General features: G+C 45.5%; 1 protein-coding gene and 1 long non-coding RNA gene across 44 annotated transcripts in view; one reads left to right on the forward strand and one right to left on the reverse strand.

Annotated features, from left to right (window-relative positions):
- Positions 1-11071, forward strand: part of pcdh11 (protocadherin 11) — a 136741-nt gene extending 125670 nt beyond the window's left edge. For all 5 annotated transcript variants that reach the window (XM_055512283.1, XM_029165835.3, XM_029165836.3 and 2 more), the window contains one exon: positions 6934-11071. In XM_055512283.1, coding sequence (XP_055368258.1) covers positions 6934-7397 — 464 coding nt within the window. In that variant the 3' untranslated portion in view covers positions 7398-11071. The remainder of the gene's footprint in view (positions 1-6933) is intronic.
- LOC114864848 (uncharacterized) overlaps positions 1-20273 on the reverse strand; it is a 136228-nt gene that overhangs the window by 78770 nt on the left and 37185 nt on the right. For 13 of the 39 annotated variants that reach the window (XR_008695804.1, XR_008695826.1, XR_003787417.3 and 10 more), the window contains 2 exons: positions 3165-3764; positions 1782-2442 (listed from right to left, as the gene is read on the reverse strand). The exons of 11 other annotated variants lie outside the window; for them this stretch is intronic. This is a non-coding gene — a long non-coding RNA (uncharacterized LOC114864848). 15 more of the 39 variants (XR_008695819.1, XR_008695813.1, XR_008695814.1 and 12 more) reach the window with 10 other exon arrangements.

Here is a 20273-nt window from a genome sequence, read left to right on the forward strand (position 1 = left end):
GCGGGGGCTGAGGGGTCCTCGTGCTGCCAGTTAGCGTTTGAAAGATGGGCCTTTGTGATGATGCCCGCGTCCTGTCTTGCCGGCCACGGAGGCAATAACAATAATGTATGGCTAAGGGAAAACAGAGCTAATCATCAATGACTGCAAGATATACAGCATGTGCAGCGGCACCTTGTTTATGGCCCCGTTTCCTCCTGCACAGACAGGCTGCCGCATCCGAGAGCTCCTCCGATGTTAATTTGATTCATTCTTGTTTTCCGTAATAATTGGGGTCAGCGGGTCGGCGTGATGAATGTAGTCGCTACATGCTACGTAGCGGCGCGGCGCCAACTTTCTACAAGCGTACAGTTGTTATCGGCCTCCAGCTCAACAGGTTTCTTTCTTTTTTTTTTTTTTTTTTTATGAAGACGCCGCCGTCGTGCTGGGAATCTGCTTCTAATTTGATTTTCAAAGGAACGGTAAATGTGTTACAAGTGACATTTACATTTTTAGAGAAGTCATTTCCTAAAAATCCTGATTGTTTAGATAGTATTCCTGCTGGAACAATCCAATCTACTTGCAAATATCAGACAGCTTTGTCAGGTCCCACTACTTTTCTTTCCCTCTTAATCCTCCTAAAATACGCTCACTTACTTTTCATTCCACGCTCTTTATTTTCATTCCCCAGACCTCTTTTTATCTACACAGTATGGAAATTCACAGACATCCATCTATGCGCAATGAATTCAAACACGCTTTTTTACCTTATAAATATGCATTTATGTATTGCTTCCTTGTCAGCGACAGCGCGGCTACAGTGGATCTGTTGAGGCTCCCGAGGAAGAAAGCGTGCACGCGTCCACGTACGTGAGCGCGGGGTTCGGTTCCCGCCCCCCACGGACCCTCCGCGCCCCCTCCCTCCCCCCGCGGGCCGCGTGTCATTGCGGTGATGAGCGCTGATTGCAGATTGTTACGGTGTTTGCACCTCTCGTGCTTCTGGCCCACGCTGGGTATTTGGCCAGGCCTGATTGTGTTGATGGTGACACCGGCATCTTGTCCTCAGGTGGGGGGGCCCCGATAGCGGTCCAGACATAACGAAGGAGACGCAATCAACAACAGGCGCGTGAGGGAGAAAGACATCTCCGTGTTCTGCCTTCCCGACCTCGCTCTCCGCTGATGGAAATCACACGATTGTGCGTGTTGTCGCCGCGCGCTTGCGCTTTCGTAAACATTTTAAGCTGAGGCGATGCGCAGCATCTGAGGTGTTTTTCTCCCTCTGACAACAAAGGTGACTTGACATCAAAGGAATTTACATTAAATTAAGCCCGTACACTGTGTTAGTGTTGTATATTCTCAGTGGAAAAATGGGTGCTTCAACCTACAACATACTTTTAATCAATGGCAACAAAAAGAAAGAAACAAGTGCTCGGCTCTGGGCTGTTCGAGAGATCCTTTCTCTCTTTGTGCACTTTGTCTTCTCCCTGTGCTTTGTTATTTGTTTTGGTGTTCTAATCCCATCCAAGTCAATAATATTCTTTGTTGTCTGAAATTGTATGTCGGGAACAAAAAGGCCTCCTCTTTTTGTTGAAAGTACCTGTCTGTGACTTTTCACTCTCACTCAGACTCCCAGATAAAGTAATCATTAGACGTTGTTTTCTGCCTGCAATTACTTTCAGCTACAATGGGTCAAACACTGGGAAAGCAAAGGAGGTCGAGAGAAGACAAGGCGAGATAGATTACAGGCGCGGAACTGTATAGGTCCCACAAGTGCTGATAAATACGTGTGTGACTCAGAGACTCACCATTGTCACCACGTCCCAGTAAACGCATCAGGAGTAATTAGTCTGGGGCGTATTCGGACGGACGTGCCCTGCTCTTATCTGCGTCACATTGTCTCCTGTAAAAAGGCCATTTATTACATCTGGCACTATTTGTTTCAAAAAGTAAAACAAGTGGAGAAATGGCTGCCGTTTTTTTTATTTTTTTTTATATCGCAGGTTTTATCGCTGCTACACAGAAGTGCACGGAAATTTATGTTCCTGTGGCCAAAACCCACTAGGCCATTATCCAAGGTTAGCGGCCGCGTCCACGGCTTCATTCCACATTCTATAGCCAGCCCGCGTTAATGGCATTCCTCCGTAGGCCCTGACGAGCGATTCGTCCCTCGCTCAGATTCTTCTGCGTCTTAATACACGGCTCCTACATGGCACCGCTGACCTCTACCTTCCACGCAGCTTCTCCAAGTTTTTATTGCGACAATGGAATATTTACTTCCTCCTTCATGCCCTTGTCAGAAGTGACAATGACAGCTCTTAGTGCCTTTGCTGGGGATTATACTGCACCTCCTTCTGATAAAAGTAAAGAAAACCAAATAGAAAAGTACATTTTCAGACTCATTGCCGCTGAGACGAGCTTTCTGGAGGAGCTGCAGACCTTCTCCTAAGCCCCGGCACGCCGACTCCACTGTAAGAGGAATTCATATATAGAATATAGCTTTCATTCATGAATAGTACATGAATTCATATGAATGCACATCATCAGAAAATATTCATCAATCGCCCGGCGCGCATTATAAATATGTGAACGCGGAGGAAAGCAGGCGAGATGGCGAAATGCGCCGAGCACGTAAGTGAAAAGTGGGTCTCACATTAGTAATTCTGTGAAAGTGAAACATTAGTCTGTCCTTCAAATGATGATTGCCAGGGCCGTGATGAAAGTAATGGCATCTCCCTTTTCAGTTCAACATCAAGGGATTTTAATAGCACTATTATTATTAATGACCATTCATTTTCTTATCCAGATCGTAGCGTCTGGAGTGGGTATAAGGCCGCGTGAAGGGATAACGTCTTGGTAATTACATATCCAATTATTTCTACCAGATCCTATTTGTTTGAAATACTCTTCCCGGTTCTGGTGTTTCGGTTTCCATCCAGACCCAGAGACACACACTTATCTTCTCTTATCTCTCATCGCACAACACAGAATATGATAATGATAATATTTTGCACTCGTAGCTGTAGCACTTGTAGTACTCCAGGACGGTTCTGGAACTCTTGACAAGCTCTTCATTTTAAACATCTCACATACAGCAGCTTCCTTCTATTCTCTGGCACCATTAAACCTGTTGATCCCAAATTAACTGTTACAAAGAGGAGCAGAGGTCTAGATGATAATGCTCCGCTTACTGAAAGTTTACTTTCTTAGCGCTGCTACCTTCCAGAGTATGTGGATGAACTTTTGCACTTCTGTGTCACTAGAAAAAAAATAAGAGGGAGAAAACAACTGTGCTGCACAGTGACAGCTCTGATACGTATGAAAAGTTGGAGCGAGAGAATAAAAAGATGTACAAGACCTCGGCGGTGGGAACATGCAGCAGCCCCTCAGCTCCAGCTTGACCCTTTTAGAACCCACCCGACATGCATAAAGCTGCATGTGGGCTTCAGGCTAACGCTGCAGGAGGAGTCGGGGGCCTGGTCCACCTTCCTGATGGCTGCTTGAGGAATTTAATGTCCTGGATGCATGCAATTATCCTTTTAATTAGCAATAATGAGCCTGTGCATGCTGAAATAATGAGTTGAATTGTGATATGTGTGCAGACTCTAATGTGACGCTCATCAAGATGTAACTAGCTGTGTCAGTAAATATCATCAACTGTCATGTTAAATATCTCATAGTATTGTGCTGAGGAGCCCTGATCGGCCGGTTAACGTATCTGCGTCGCGTCTCTGCCCGTCACAGACTCTGTTTGCGTTTACATGGTCAGAGGGAACCAGAGTGCGAGTAGTCTGTGGAATAAAAAGGCAAAATATACTGCTTAAACACAAAATGTCAACATTGCAGATGTCTAGTGGGCAATTTAGTGCTTCAACAACTTGATGAGATTTATCGTGGAGAAAACAAATAATTACAACATTACCTTGATGCCAAAATGTTACCAATTATCTTCATATTTCAGGCTGTGTACAGTAAGTGCACCATTAGCATTCAGTATCATGGGCTTGAATGTGAATTAGCCCTGCTTATTTCAGTATTACAGCATATATTAACATCCAGCAGAGGAATGTTGTGCAACACAAATGTAAGAGGAAAATCGTACATTTACCACAGAAACGTTATAGGATTATCAAAGAAACAGTTGGTTACTGCTAAGCATCATTAGTGAATCACCTGAACAGCAGCTGACTGCGTTTGAGGCTGGATAAAACCAGATGTTACCTATAGCTTTGAAATCATATTGCAACATGTTAATAAAAGCTAATGCTAATCTTCCATTTCCCGTTTGCAACCATCTGTCCACAACGCGTGTGAGACGTCTCTGAGCCGCTAAACATTTCAGGCATTTCAGTCAGTTCTTACAAACCTGAATGAAAAGATTTCACATTACACAGAAGCGCTTGCACTCTGTCACCTCGCGTCCAGTCGGCCGCGTCGCAGAGTCCAGTGTTTGGACGAGAGCCCCCCCACGTGTTTATACAAGCTGCAAAGTTTGGCCGCGAGGTCGCCTGAAGGTGGATGCAGCGGCGTTCGATCTGCAGCTGGCCAGAAGATGTGTTGATGCTGCAGAACAAGGACGCTATAGGCTACCGCTGCTACCGACCTTGTGCGTGACCATAGGATCAATTGGAATCGCACATCTGTGGCACGGCGGGGGGTCTAGAGAAGCACGGGTCTACAAGTACATCCTAATCAGAATAATCGGGACAAGGATCCAATATCGCTCAACGGTGGTCAGATATTTTGGGTGAACGCAGCTGAATTTGTGCCGCACAATAACAAAACGGCTGCTCAGAGAGGATGAATCATCCGGAATGAGGGCTGGGGTTCTGATATCAGCCGTGCCGTCTATTACACCCAATTGTTTGCCATTATCCCCACTTGTCTGCCGTTCAGATTTCCTTGAAGGCAACGTAGAAAAGAATGTTCCCTGCATCAGGGGATCCGTGGCGTCGGCGATGTGTGATTCCTCTGGAAAGCTCCGCGGGGTACAGTTGTTTCCCCTGAATACAAAAGACAGCGCTATCACAAGCCGGCTGCCGCACACCTAGCTGACGAAAGCAGCCGGCGCTGTCAGCGCGTCGCGCACGCCCGCGCTCACGCACGCCCGCGCTCACGCACGCTCCCACCCCCTCTAACCCGCCATCCAGAGTATCCCCACGGAATAGCGAGCGGCGCAGGCCCGTGTCGCTGGGAGAGGCTGGATGTGAAATATTGCATGCGAAATCGAAGGTGCTGAAGGCTGTTGACACGCGCCTGCTGAGAGTTCAACCTGTGTGAAGCCTTTTATTTGTAAAGGACAGGATTCATCGCTACCTTTGGCTGCTCCGATCAATTAATTTGAGCGGCAGAAACGTGACAAACACGCACGCCTGGGATCTAACACCAGGGTATTATGTATTTATACGTATGACCAGGTCCATACTTGAGCGTTAGGGCTTTTATGCTAATAGCATTAACTCATCAAAAACTAAAAAAGCGGCGCCCGCAGCACAGAGCGCTCGGAGGGAGATGGAGTCGGGGCACGGCCCAGTCTTGGCTCGGCCTATTGTGCAAGCTCACAGAATGAGAAAGCAGCATCCATTTTTGTCTTAATGAAGTTAGTGACCCTCTGAAAGGTGACACATTTACCACCCAGGGGATTTATACACTCCTGCTTCAAGGCTCCAGTTCAATATGAAGAGGACAGATTTGACTCCATGTGGGCACTCCAAATATATCCTCACAATTTATACCAGGCGATTCATTTTCAGACGCCGCTCTCATAATTAAACTTGACACGGTGCTATTCTGTAGCGGCATAGAAATGCAAAAAAAAAAAAAAAAAAAAAAGCGGGTGCACTGCTCCGTTATGCACCTAATACAGTGGATAGTTTCAGGAGATATGAGTAATGCACAGTAGTCGGAATATTCATTTTTATTTAGCTGAGTGCCATAAAACAATGACCAAAGTATAAGACGTATCAGACGGCGCATGTAGAACCCGTGTCCTACTCGGGTCTAGGACCGCTTTATTATTTATAACATCCTTACTTATGCAAATATACTAAATAATTTCTAGGTGACAGCTTGAAGCTGAGGCCTGGAGGAGTGTTGTGATGTTGAATGAGGACCTCTTTCCTTCGCATGGTCCAGGAAACATCATGCTGCAGGCTCCTGGTTGCCGTGGTACATACTGTTTTACATTCTAATTATCCGGCTTGACAGGCTTTATTGCCGAGGCTCAAAGCTGAGGTCTCATCCCAGACTCATTCCACATGTGATGTCAGCGCCGGGATAATGAGATACGATAGTTTGAGTGCTCGGCCTTGCCCCGCCGCTTCCTCGTTCGCCGCTTCATTGTGCCGCTCCCCTTCCCTTCCCCTTGTGCGACCGAGACACGGCCGGCACAATTAACAACGTATATTAATTATACCTGAATGCTACACGCGCTCGCGAGATCCTGGGATGGCGCGGCTTGTTTGTTCCCGCTATTTGAGTTTTCTGATTTGACCAGATTTATTTTGCTTTATGAAAGATCAAAAGGATTTAAGACGCGCCGCGGTGACAGCGATTAAAATAAACAACGCTTTGTTAAGATGTTCATTAAATATTTAATACTGTAAAGCCAATCTGTGACACAAACAGCACAGCGTTTTTTTTTTTCTAACTCTAATTAAGCTACAGGGAATTCATTGCATATTGTAGGTAAACAGACAGAGTCATGGGAATACCAATGGAAATTAAATGCTCTGCTGCTGCTTTTTTATTAGATGAAATGAAACATTTATCATTAACTTTTATTTCCCTAAAAGCTGATATTTTGTGGGTCAACCGCTGATCAGACGTCAACTTTCTTCTCGTTTCAGTGCCTTTCAGCGTAGTCGCTGTGTCCCAGCTGCGCTCTCAGTATATCTGGAGTACTGTACATCTCTACCTGTTGGACTAACTGTGGCGCTTTCCTCTCTTTCTCGTTCCCAGCCATCGAGGTGAACCTTCAGAAAGCCTTGGCCGAGGCCTCCGAGACCTGCACCCAGGAGTGTCTGATACTGGGCCACTCCGACAGCTGCTGGATGCCGCCAGCTCTGGCCCAGTTCCAGAGTCCTGGCAGCAACAGCCCCGTCTCCACCCCCACGACCGCGGCCATCGCCGGCACCCTCCCCTCGTTCGGCTTCCAGCAGAGCTGTGCCCGGGGAGCCAGAGCTGCCATGGGCAGCATGGGGGTCATGGATGGACGCCACACCCTGGGCCGGTCCGTGCCCAAAAAAGATGAACTGGATAAAGGGATCAACCGGCCGCAGTTCTACAACACCCTGGACAGACACTGCAGCAGTAAGAAGGAGGACCCTGTCAAAGTCATCCCCCTGGCGAGCTTCACCTCTCCCGGGCAACAGACGCCCACAGGCGGCGGCAGCGGCACTTTCCTACATGAGCACCAGTTGTAAACGCAAAGGACAGGTCTTCACTGAGCTGACACACACGCGACTCCATCCACAGATGTGCCGTTCGAATAACTCTGACCCGCTGCGGCTGGTGAAGACATCTGAGGATGGACGTGATGACGCTCAGACAAACTCACAGGAGGCCCATGTAAAAAAAACAAAAAAAAAAACAAAAGGTAGTTCCATGTCAAAGTAGTTCCATCACGGAAAAGCGGAAGATAATTATTGCTTTTGGTTCAGTGATGTTTGCTTAGTGATAAGAAAGGGCGACGTAAGCTGTAAGCTGCTTGGGCCCAGCTTAGTGGAACCGTGTCCTAAAAGACTCTTTCCTTGTGCAGAAACAAATGCAAATCCAGTGCTTTGTGGCGAGCGAGCTAAATTGGGCTAAATGTTAATCATGAGATCTGGATGGATGGTGTTTTTGTTGACGTTCTTGTGAAGTATTGCTCTGTATAACACGCAGCACAAACTCGTTTGGTGGCGGAAGGTGTTTCTTTTGTCTTGCCTGAATGTGTTTCAGAAGTCTATTTTGGTCAAGGGACTGCGGAAGGATAAAAAAAACGTCTACGAAGCATAACTAGGCCGATGGTAGACGGAGCTCCACAGTCAGTGTTCTGCATTTTCACTATGGGCCACGACGCAAAACATACAGTAGCACAAGAGAAATCAGAAAAATATTGGGATATGCACAAAAACACTCACACAAACACACGGCCAAGACGTTTCCATAGGGCGGCTGCTCAATCAGAGCCAACTCTATTACAACGCGTTCACCTTTACCACGTTCTCAGCCAAGAAACGCGCCGATAGATGCGCTGCGGAAATGCACCTTTGTTTCCATAGCTTCCATTCCGATCAGAAACACTGACGCGGCTATGGAGCCAGTTATACGAGCCTCAGTCGAACGATCTGGATCGAGCGCTCGGCAGCGGTTTGAGGGTCTGGACAGAGACAAGCCCCAGATGTGTAAACGGCTTGAAAATGCCACACACGTTTAGACTCTGCAGCTTTACACACACACACACACCCTTTCTTCCCACCATATCATGACTAACACCCAACCTCCTGCTATTAATTACTATTACCATTACTCTATATGTGTTTCTATATCGCTCGGGTTCAGTGCTAAGATTCTATTAGCAGCTTTACTATGTGTTGACACTGGAATAATAGACCAGGGTGCAGGAATTTCTGCGGGGCCCCGAGTCGAACTGAATTATTCATGTTAATGTTATTTTTGCAGTTATGATAGGAATAGGCATTGGCACTATTTGAAAGAGAGGACCTCCCTGCAGGCTGCCCCTCACTGTGGTTTCATCATCCACACGCGGCATCACTGCCTGCGTGGCTGTAAACTGCACTGATCATTATAACTACTTCACACTAACTTGCGCCTCTAACAGATTGGGTGCAGGATAATTTATTGCAACAGCAATAAGTGACTCTGCTGATCTACATTTTTTCTCTCCAGTAACATCTAAGCCAGGTGTCTACATCGTCAGGACACCATATGATTCATGGGATTCATTTCCTTGTACAATCTTGCAAATTGGGAACAGGCTTGAATCTATAGGATAAAATGGGGCTCTCCAGGGAGGATGCAAGGCAAATTGTGTTTGCGTGCTTTTAGATACTGGACCTGCTCTCTCTAATTCTTGGGGTCAGGACTTTTTATGTTACAAAAAAGAGACTTGGTGAAGTGATCGCTTTAAAGATAGAGTGTGTGGAAGACACAGGAAGGGCCAATTCATTGTCACAAAAGTCAATTATGAAAATAATTTCTGTTCAAAACAAGTAACTTAAATTAATCTGCCTCACGTGATGAGAGTGTCTCTCTGTTTGGGGAATCCAATTTCAGCTCATTTACTAAATATTCTCATCTCATTTCAGAGTTTTAAGACAGGCCTGTACTGTACATGCACCAGATGTTATAAACAATGCATATTTGATCAAAAGGAGAACGTATCAAAGTGAGCATACATCATCATGTCACTAAAAATATACGTTTTACCGAAAAATGCTAATCCGAGCTTGTGATGTGTTAACCAAAGGTTGCCACCGAATCCTCACAGTCTTGTCAGTGTGAGTGAGTAAATGTATGGTTTTCAGCAAAAAACAAATAAAAAGAAAAACTATTAGGTTTATAAGTTCATCACCAGGAGCCCAAACGTTATGTACTGTCGGATACGACGCAGAAAATTGTGCCCTTCCTCATAACACGGAGGGAGAGAAAATCCATGAGCTAAATAAAGGATAAGACACTGTCACACTGGAATAAAAAGTGATTGTTTGAAGTAACTTATCCAATCACACGTGTACAGTAAGCACCTCTCTGTAACCTTCACTGTCTCACTTAATCTGCCCACATAACCCACATTTACTGGAACGTCACCATGAGTAAAAGCATTATTAGGGGGAATGGTGTATGAATTGCATGAATGTACATTTATAGGATGTTGCTTTTGATACTAACACGAGTTTCCGTCAGCAGCTTGTCCGTTTTATTTTACTATATGCCCTGTATAGTACCAGTGTGTTATGCATCTGCTTTTAAAATGGGCATTTCACGATGCGAACAGACGTGCGTTTGTTTTGGAGGGATGATGTTCCACCCAGTAAGAACTGTGCAATCAAATTTATATTTCACGAAAAGAAAAAAACAAAGATGTTAAGTGACACGAATTTTCACTCTGCATGATTCCGTTCGCACTGTTCCTTTCCTGCTTCCTGTTCATTGCCCCTGCTCTGCTCATAGGAAGTGTGAAGACGCTATATATGAAACTCAACTTGTTCATCGCCTTCCATTTCCAGGATTTTTCAATCAAAAATGTGCACCGCGGTTACCAAGACAACGTCTGTCATCATTTGCATGAACTGTTTTGACACTTGAACTATGTAGTTCACTCATCTGTCATTAGAATCAGTGTCAGTATTGATGTTTACTGCTCTACTTGTTTGTCTGTCCTATGGAACAAAACAAAGCGTTACACAGTGTTCACATCAAAACTTTGTAATGTGTGTGTACCTCCAACGCCTCTACGGCACACACACACACACACCGATACTGTCAGTTAAGCCAGATTTTAAACTGTACTATACATGCAGCACCCCTACGAAGTCCTAATGGTCACAAACTGGAGCGACAGTGAAGAATAAGAGCTACAGGCTAAACGTTGGAATTGACTATGAGGAGAAAAAGGCAAAAGGGATGAGATGACAATCTCTGTTGTGATGTAAATGGACACATATGCATAATCCTGAGAGTGTGTTTGAATGTGTTTCTAGGTGATCATGTATGTGTGTGAAGGAGAGAGTGAATGTGTGCGTGCACGGGTACAGGTACACTACGGTACAGTGCGGTACGGTATGTGTTGCACCTTGCCAGGATATTTTATGTACACTATGTATCTTGTACAAAACTATATCAAAACATGATATAAGATTTAAGTATCTGCTTGTAAATTAGTCATCAGTATGTAGGTCACGTGGCATTGAAAGACGGCTTCAGTGCTTGCCAGCCAATCTGCATTGGTCTGTTAAAGCTATACCGTGTGTGTTGTCATGCCTTTGTAAAGTAACCCATTTAAATCTATGAAAAAATGACCTTCCATATGGTGAAATGATTTTTCTTGTCATTGAATTTTACTTTAGCCATTAAATATTGAGTCCTCAAAGTATGCTTGCGTCATGCTCGTCCTTCGCCGCGTATTGTTGTTCGATTAGACGTTTTCCAGCGTGTTCACACATCAGCGCCGCGTTTGTCACAGCAATGACAAACTAATGAGCCTTCAGCCTGGACGCGGTACTGTACAGTATGTGCATTAGTAAAGTTCTGTAATGGGACGAACCCAAACATGGTGCAAAGCTGTGCAGAGGATGAAACATGCAGAGTCAGGAGATCATTTCCTGCAGGTTCATCCACTGCAGCCACTGTCAGATACAATTACCCTCGTAATCAATTATTAAAGTAAAATTATTGATAAAAGCCACATTACGTTTAATTTAATTTAGACCCTTTGAGTCGTCACCACTGGAATCGGTTGCTTCACTGCCTTTTATCGCAGACCACAAAATCCAAACGTAAATTGCTGAAGATTTCAGAAAAGCTGTCCTCAAATTCAAAATTTCATCATTTAGTCTTTAGAAGGTTTGTGTGTTAGAACCACTTTGACGGTTTACAGTACGTTAGGGAAGGGTCAGACACTTATTGATCCATTCTTGGATTTTTGATTTTGTCCAACAATACAAATCAATATGCAACAAGGTCGCTGAGCCACTTGCTAGACTGCCCAGCTATTATCATATCAGCGTAGGCCACAGGGTCAAGGAAGTAGCCTATGAGTTGCAGAAGAAAATCAATAGAATACAATGAAGCTTAATTTTAGACTTTTAGCTCCAGGACAGAGATGCAAATCCAAGTTTAAGCCAGGAACAACATCCAGTAGCTTTACACTTGTGTCCTGTGGCTGTTTCAGAATCAGACTAGACTGACTGTGCATTAACATTTCCCAGCATGCATGATTATGATCAGCCATCACCTCCAGCCTGTTGACTCTACCTAGTAAAGATGCACACAATGCATTGTTCTATTTATAAACCTCTGTGTGACCAGTGCTGGCAGTTCTCCAGCACTTTGTATCTGTTTATCATCCATCCATGGGCCCATCCATCCAACCATGACAGCTTTGATGCCTCTAAGGCAAACTTTGCAACAGCTTCGACAATCCCCCTGAGCTATGTATCCTACCTGAGGCTTTTTTGGCCTAATGCTTCATCCAGTCTTCTCCTATAAATGCATACAAGCCCTCTGAGAGGAAACCTCCAGCTTACACTATAGTGCAGAGGCTGATGTTCATGACAACAGGACATGACAGGATCCCTTTGCACTGGCTTCTAGCTTGTGCGACACAAAGAGCCATGTCATGTTACCCGCGATGTGCCAAAGGCTTGCTGGACTGTGTCATCCCGCCACATCTTCAGCATATGTTCAGTCCCCAGCCTCCTCAAGAGCCGGCTGTGTCCTGCCCCATTAGTTTTCCATGGTAATTGGCTAATAGTGACAGTGCCGAGGATGTCCGCACTGTCAAAACACACGCATGCCCAACGACACCAATCTGCATTTCCAGTAATTACTGCATATTTGAACAGAAAGTTTGTGATCCTAGCAGAACACACACGGAGCTCGTCTCCCCCCCTCTGCCACCGCCCTCTCCCCCCGCACATCGTCCTTCCCCATCTGCTAACAAGCCAACTTATTGTAAACCTACTTAGTTCTCAAGGTGTCATCTGTTGAAGTGTCAGGAGAACATATAGAGATTGTCAAACAGCACACTCATTTCAAATTGTAATTAAACTGGCCATCAGGTACCTTGAGGCTGTTTAGTCAACAGTAGGGTACTAATTACTATAAGATGACCTTTGGAATAATATGTGGTGAATTATTCATAGTTGAGAAAATTGCTTCGGAGACATGCCAACGACATCCAAGGGCTGGCTGAGTGTACACACAGAAAACTCCACTCAAAGATTTCAGCGTGGCGACAAAAATGAGGTCAGCACGTGGATGAAACTGTGGCTCTTTCTTTTTTTTTCCCGGAGAAAATGAGATGGTAGCGATAAGCCCCGAAAGACAAAACGAGGAGGAAGAAGAGGAGCCTCGCCCACCAGAAAATACACTGACTCATGTAAAGTTAATGCAAAGGATTTGGGAGAGAAGACGCAGTAGCCTGTTTCAAGGCAGCTTAAGAACCAAAATGATCCTGCTGCGAGCGCTGACACCTCAGTCCTGCTGACGCCACCAAAGCTGATGGCTTTTTCTACTCACAATCAAAAAATGTTTATCTTTGGGCGAATATAAAATATTTAGATTATTTAATAGAAAAAAAGGATTTTCTTGGGGGGTTGAAGGTCCTGAACAGGGTGTCCCCCGTCGTCACCGTCACGAAAAACTAGCCTTCACCCACCTACAAAGGGTGAAAGTGACAACAGACACATACAGCAGGTGAATGGTTTACATCAATAATGCATCAATACCTCTGTAATATGTGGGGACTTTGTGCCAGCCGAGCTCATTGCAAAGTCACAGCCTCTCTGCAGCGGAGGCACGAGCAGGTGCCCAGTGGACTGAGCGCTGTGACAATGATGTTAACCATATGGCCCGGCCCAGCGAATGGCAGCGTTCGCTATGATCTCAGCGCGGTATTTATGGGAGGTTTAGAAAGCGGGTCAGAGACAGCGGTCCTCGCTGCCATCACAGAGGCCCCGAATGATGAGTCCAAATTTGGGGTAATTGGTAGTAATTAACATTGACCTTGTCCTCCCGGACATTAGAGGAAGGAAGCTACGCCAGAAAATCTCCCCCTGTCAGAGCTCCGCTGATAGACAGCGTTCAGTGATGGCAGACGGCGGCAGACTTGAACGCGTGCAGCTGTCTGTGTCTCTGCTGTTAATGTGCTGCACACAGTGAAATCAATGAGACTTTGCCACGTACTAGATGATAAGGATCATGTTATGCACAGCAGTATACATATATTTCTTCTTTCTTCTCATTTCTTTGAATGAGTCTGGACCTTTGCATGAATTCTGGAACTAGAAAAATGATAATATTTACATGTTGCCCGCGATAGAGACCTATAAAAATAACCTGCAGCAATGTCTGCATTGACCTGTTAATAACATCTGCTATCAAAAGTTTGCACATCCTCAAACTTTGAGGATTGAAACGTGGGTTAAAGCGGCGCAGGAACGCTGATACCACTTTAAAATGTTTGTTTGCCGCAGCGTGTTCCTCAACAACAACTCCCAACTTCAACTGCCGCTCGTTCTCTCAGGGTTTTCCTGCCTAAATATAAAATGAAAAGTGTTGCCTTTCCTGATAGGTAATAAAAGAGACGCCAGGTTCACACCGTGCCCCTTTCGCAGTGAGGAAGTAGATCAGAGGAAGTGCTTCCACTGCGAGTTCTTTGTGCTAACGTAACGGCGGCGGCGCAGGGCGGCCGCTGCGCCCGACGAGGGCGCACACGCAGCGTTCCTGCCGTCGAGGCAGCGAGTCCCCGAAGCTCTTCCTCCGTGGAGTTTATTGTCAGAGTTGCTCGGGTGGCGGGACGTCTCTCCCTCCTCTTTGAAATCGGGAAGATCAAACAAAACAACTGTGTTGACGCAGGGTGTGTTGTGTTTGTGGTGTGAATATATAATACATTTCCATGGTTAGAGGATTTTATTTGTTGTTGTGTTGCTGCGAGAGCTGCTAAATTGATAATGAATCTTATAATATCCCACACAACGCTGCTGCGGCGGCGGCGACGCCGTGTTCCTTTTAAGTGAACTTGGGACGAGGCTGCACAGAGTGACTGACGCTCCGGCGCAGAATAAAACATTTAATGTTTTGAAAAATTAACAGCGGGAACGTAAATGACGTGCGATTTGTGATAATTGGGCCAAAATATGTAAAAGTTGTGTTTGGGCGTTTTAATCACATTCTAACGCTGTGTTATTCTGAGCAATCAATCTTTACTTTCAAGAACAGCTATTGAACAATAGCAAGTGAAAGCAAAGGTGGGTGGAAGAGAAAGGAGCAAAAGCACAACGATCAATATAGCAATTATGCGTGCAGATAATGGACATCAAGGTGTTATTTGGAGTGACCAGAAGGAAAAGGTGACACCAAGTCAATTCAAACAGAGCAAACATTTCATTGTCTCACATCTGGTGCTGCCGGCATGGATTTAGTGTCAGGGCCGCCTAGAAAAGGAGCGGCGCCCGCGTGGCTCCGCGGCCCAGCCGTGGTCGAATCGGGTCGTCCTCGCGCTCGCCGGCCTCCGGTAGAATTCATTAAGCCATTGTGTTTTTATCGGAGTCCAAAGAAACGGATTCAACGGAGAGCGATTGGTAAATTGAGATCTTAGACAACAGAAATCCTCACACACACACGCGCACACACACACACGCACACACACACATACACACACACACACACACACACGCACACACACACACACACACATACACAGCAGGACGGTGGGCCACGCTCCACCCCCTCCTTCCTGTGCCTTTACTTGCTCCAAAGAGGTCACCTCCAGCTCTGTGGAGCTTTGCAGGTGGGTCAGAGATCTGGATTTGATAACTGGAGGGAGTTTAGAGAGCAGACGCTTGACAAGCATGACAATGCTTTGACAGCCCTCAGTGGGCCATGATTAATGACTGACATCGCCGTCGCCCGTCTCTCACTGAATGTAAATGCAGCACGGGCAGAAAGCGACCCTAATGTGGGCCTGTAATTGGATGCAGGAGGAGTCACGTAAGGCGAGAACACAACGGGGCCTTTTTTTTTTTTTTTAAGGGGGGGCTCTTGAAACAAGGCTTTATTACAGCCAACACTACGCAGATGATGAGAGCGACGCGGCAGCGTGATTGAAAATGACCGCCAGCAAATCCGCCTCATTTGTAGTAACACGCTGACATTTAGCAGTGAGTCCAAGGATGAGTGGAGTCCATGTTTGGCGTCTTGAATCGAAAAGTCACTCCTGAGCCGACTGCCTCGCTTCATGCAATAATCATTTTCCTTTCACCGTCGGGGCAAATGTTAGCGAGTTCGGCATTTTAACCGAAGACGCCTCTTCTCCCGCCGCATTAGAACACAAGCGTCACATTGGCGTGGTTTCTCTGCGAGGCTTGACACTGACTGGCTGCTCTGGTGCTGCTTTTAAACAGCTGGCGTCGGCGTCTAATGAATATGCATAACTGATAATATACCGTACACTGACATTTGTCATTGAGTGTTTTGACTGAAATTTTCACTTTGGCTTCTCAAGGGCAGACTTCTAACGCAGCGCCTTGGTCTTTTGTGAGGCGAAGCCGCTGCGGTGGATAAATATACGGTGTGGATGCGATGAATGCGCTGCACTCTAACCTCGGCGCCTCACAGCAGTAGGTGCTTCTTGACAAAGACCTCGTCGAGCAGCTTCCAGCAGGTGCGGGCGCGCTTTGTATTTAGAGCCGATCACGCGCTCCAGACAACATGCGCTTTAACAAAACGGAGACTCTGAAGACGCCGGGACGCTCCCACCGTCCCTCTGCTGGGACCGAGCGCCGGGACGGGGGACAAATGCAAAAACAATTATGAAAAAAGTAAGGCTCCCGCCTTAAAGTGATTTATAGTAATGAGCAGGCTTGATATGCTGTGTGTGTTATTTCTAAAAGCAGGCGAGGCTGAATGTCTCTTGTGAAGTTCCTCATTATCCTGATTGTATAATAGATATAATCAAGTAACAATGTCCAATTAGGACCGCATAGACATGCCTCTATCTGAAAAATGAAAGGGACAAACGAACAATTGACACAGTGAAATTGTTTGTTCGAAACACTGGGGTTTCTCCCTAATCAGAGAGTTATTGATGAATACTGGGGCTTAAGGGAGAAAAAGGGGGCTTTGACGTATATGTGTGATATGATGGAGGCTGTAGGATGTGAACAAACAGTCCTTTCCAGGTGGCTTGAGTGATTGCCTAATCCCCTGTAGCTAGATGATTGCAGAGCAAGGTCAGTTTGAAGGCTCAGACTGATTGAGTGCTGTCTGTGGTCGGGGGCTGCAGCCTCCGTGCCATTAGACGGACACCGTCTAAAGATTCACTCCGGAGCTTTTCCGCACTTGGGCCGAACGCCGTCCAAACGCAGTGACACGGGCGCCAGTGACGATCGGGGCACGGTGACAAGAACAACACAAACAACCCGGGCGCCCGCGCGGCCGTTAATTATCAGAAGGCAAGACGGCTAATTATGGAAGTGAGCTCAAATAAAAAGCGCGGCTTGTTGAATTTGGGAATCACAGTAACAATCTCTGTCTGTATTCGCGGCACCCTCTTTACTGGGCTGTCTTCTGCTTCCCTTTTATGTGCGCACCCCGTCTAGAGTCTTGGCTTGAAATATACATGATAACCACGTTATCATCCCCAACTGCCTTCTCCTAGTTCTGCCTGATTTTGATTTGCATGACATGAGATATCGACTATTTTCTGCTAAATAAATCCTGTTGTCAGCGTTGTCAAGCTGCATCTTGTACCTCATCGACACCCATTTATTTCTCAAGCTGTCATTTTGTTACTAAACTGGGTTTGTGGTATAAAATTCAGCATTTCCTGGGGCTGCAATTGGATCACCCCCCACTGCTATGTACATTCAAATGCCGAGGGAAAGCGCTGTTTCTGTATATCAAACTCCACTATTCTGCGGCAGACAGCCTTTGTGCGGACATCTCCGTGACAGCTCCTTGGAAACTTGTGTGCCTGTGTGCCACTAGCTCCCTAAGCTGACTGTTTGGATCAAGTGGGAAGAGGCAGCAATCCCAAAGAGAACAAAATGGCAGATCCCAGCAGCTTTCGCAGGCGATGCGATGAGATTTACTAGACTACAGAGGCTTGTGTGTGTGTGTGTGTGTGTGTGTGTGTGTGTGTGTGTGTGTGTGTGACGACGGCCATGAATGTGCTGTACTTTGAAATCCTTTGAAATGTCAAACAAATAAGAGTCACAACAGGTATTAATGTTTCTATAATGATGATCCAGTGAAGCTTAAGTCAACCGTCATCATGCAAATGTGTGAAATAATAAAGCTGGGACTTTTCTCTTTTGAAAATGCATGAAATCCTTATTTTTTTCTTCATTTACCATGAGCACTTTGAAGTGTCAGTCATGTTAGTTGTTACGAATCACTAATCCATTTGTAGCACAAGCAAAAAAAAACAACTTGATAATAATAAATAATACTTTGGATTAGATTTGATTAAATGTCTTGAGCAGCGTTTTCTATGAAATCAATACACTGTTATTATTTTCTAAGTTGAACATAAGAATTGAAAGATAATATTTCTAAATATGTGTGTAAATTTGGTTTAATGTACTTTTTATTGAGAACATTCACAAGAACTGACATTAGCGGTTCCGTCGACGCCTCCTCTCACCGATCAGCAGCACCAGAGGAAGCTCACCTCCTCCACCAATCAGAGAATTCTAATTATTTTACTTGACTAGTGCATTTAATAGCAATCTCATTTGTGACAGTTTCACATTGATGATGACTACCTGAAGCTCACACAGCTGGGCACGCGGAGGACTCCGACGCGTTCGCTGGCTTCAGATGCTTTGCTTTAATTTAGAAGCGTTTCCCCAGACTCTCAAACACAGATGATATCAAAGATGATTTTCAGCATGCGCAGATTTGTTTATATTTAATTTTTCATGTGTATTCCTTTGCCAGTGCAGACTCTAAGGCAACTGAGCTTTAAAGGAATGAGCAGAATTGGTTCTAGTCCAGTGGGCTCTCCACATCATTTAATATCTACCAGTCTATTACCCACTTTTGTTCTGACACCTCATTCTTTTGCACCGATGTATGAGGGGGTCATTCAATAACTGACACCTCTCTTCCATACTGTAGTCACATCTTTGTTGCTGTTTGAGCATGTGTCACAGCTGAGAGGCCTGAATTTCAAGAGATAGATTTGCTGACAGAGGCATCCCATCACTCTTTGGGCTGAGGCTCGCACAGGAAATGCTCCACTGTAAAGGTGCTGTAGCCTTGTCACTTTCATCTGAGGTAATTGATCACAGCAGACAATAGCTGATGTGTGCAAGTCAATTGCAGGGGGCAAAAGGATGCTGCTTATTCAGATAAAAGATCTGTAGCATCCCACCAGTCACTTTCATCGATGGCCTGGCATCATCATCAGCAGTAAATCACCCTGGTACTAGGAGCTCCCCTTTAAAACATATCCCCTTCTTACACCCAGTAAATATACATATTGTCACTCAGGAGTAAGATTCCTCACCATACACTCAACAGGTCTTTTCACACTCTATATGTGACTGGAGGTCAGGCAGCTAGCTGTCAATGTGCAGGTGCACTGGGAAAAGCAAAAGCTGGCGACAGAAATAAATAAACAAGCGCATCCTTGGGATCCTCAAATGCCACTTAGCATTCAAGGGCTTCGTGATTCATTAGTATCCCAGTAGACTGGTTAGATGGAAGCATCTGTTATCTGATTTCAGTCCTTATGCCATCAATGTCACAAATAATCACATACAACAGGTGGTTTTGCGGCTACATGTGCATCCGCTGCGTCCAACCTGCTGCATTAACTTCCAGAAAGCTGCACTGTGTGCGCACGAAGCTGGCTCTGCCGCCAACGAGGAGCCTTTTATTTTAAGTGTTGGCGTCACAGATTCTGCCACATTATTACTAATACGCTATCGAAGGACACAGGTGATCTTCAATTCGTAGCCACTTAAAGTCTAAAAAACAGGCATTTTATGGTTTAATCAGGTGGGATTGCAGTGGAGACTATGGAGATGTGTACACACATCACTGTGCAGTATGGGATGTCAAACTCAGTATTATTCAGTGGTCACAGTGCAGATGCTGCAATGTTTAATTCTGCATGCTTTAACACACACACCGGTGACCTTCCCATCTAATACGGTGGAGTTAACACATAGGCAGCTTCTGAGGTACTGCTGAGCTTGAGAAGTTCCTGAAAGTTCTGGAGTGAAGGTTGGGTTTGAACCCACGCATCAACGCTCAAAGAGACAATTAGATGCATTTCATGCTTACGGCTCGTGCTGCACGTGCTCCATCTGTGGGATTCCTGTAAAGATGGAAGTCAAGCGAAAGGCGCCGTCTTAACCCGGCGCACAAAATATCAAATGTCTATTGGCAACAGTGAGCAGCTACTGTACGATGATCGAGCACAGGCTGTTTTGCGGCTCACTACCACGGTTAAGCTCGCATCCATAGCATGCTGGCTTAGTTGATGCTTTGTTATTTGATCTCAGCCCTGAGAGATTGTGCAGTGTGGGAGTATAAATGACTGGAATCAACATTTTAATACC

This window comes from Betta splendens, chromosome 10, assembly GCF_900634795.4.
Source record: "Betta splendens chromosome 10, fBetSpl5.4, whole genome shotgun sequence".
Taxonomy (NCBI): domain Eukaryota; kingdom Metazoa; phylum Chordata; class Actinopteri; order Anabantiformes; family Osphronemidae; genus Betta; species Betta splendens.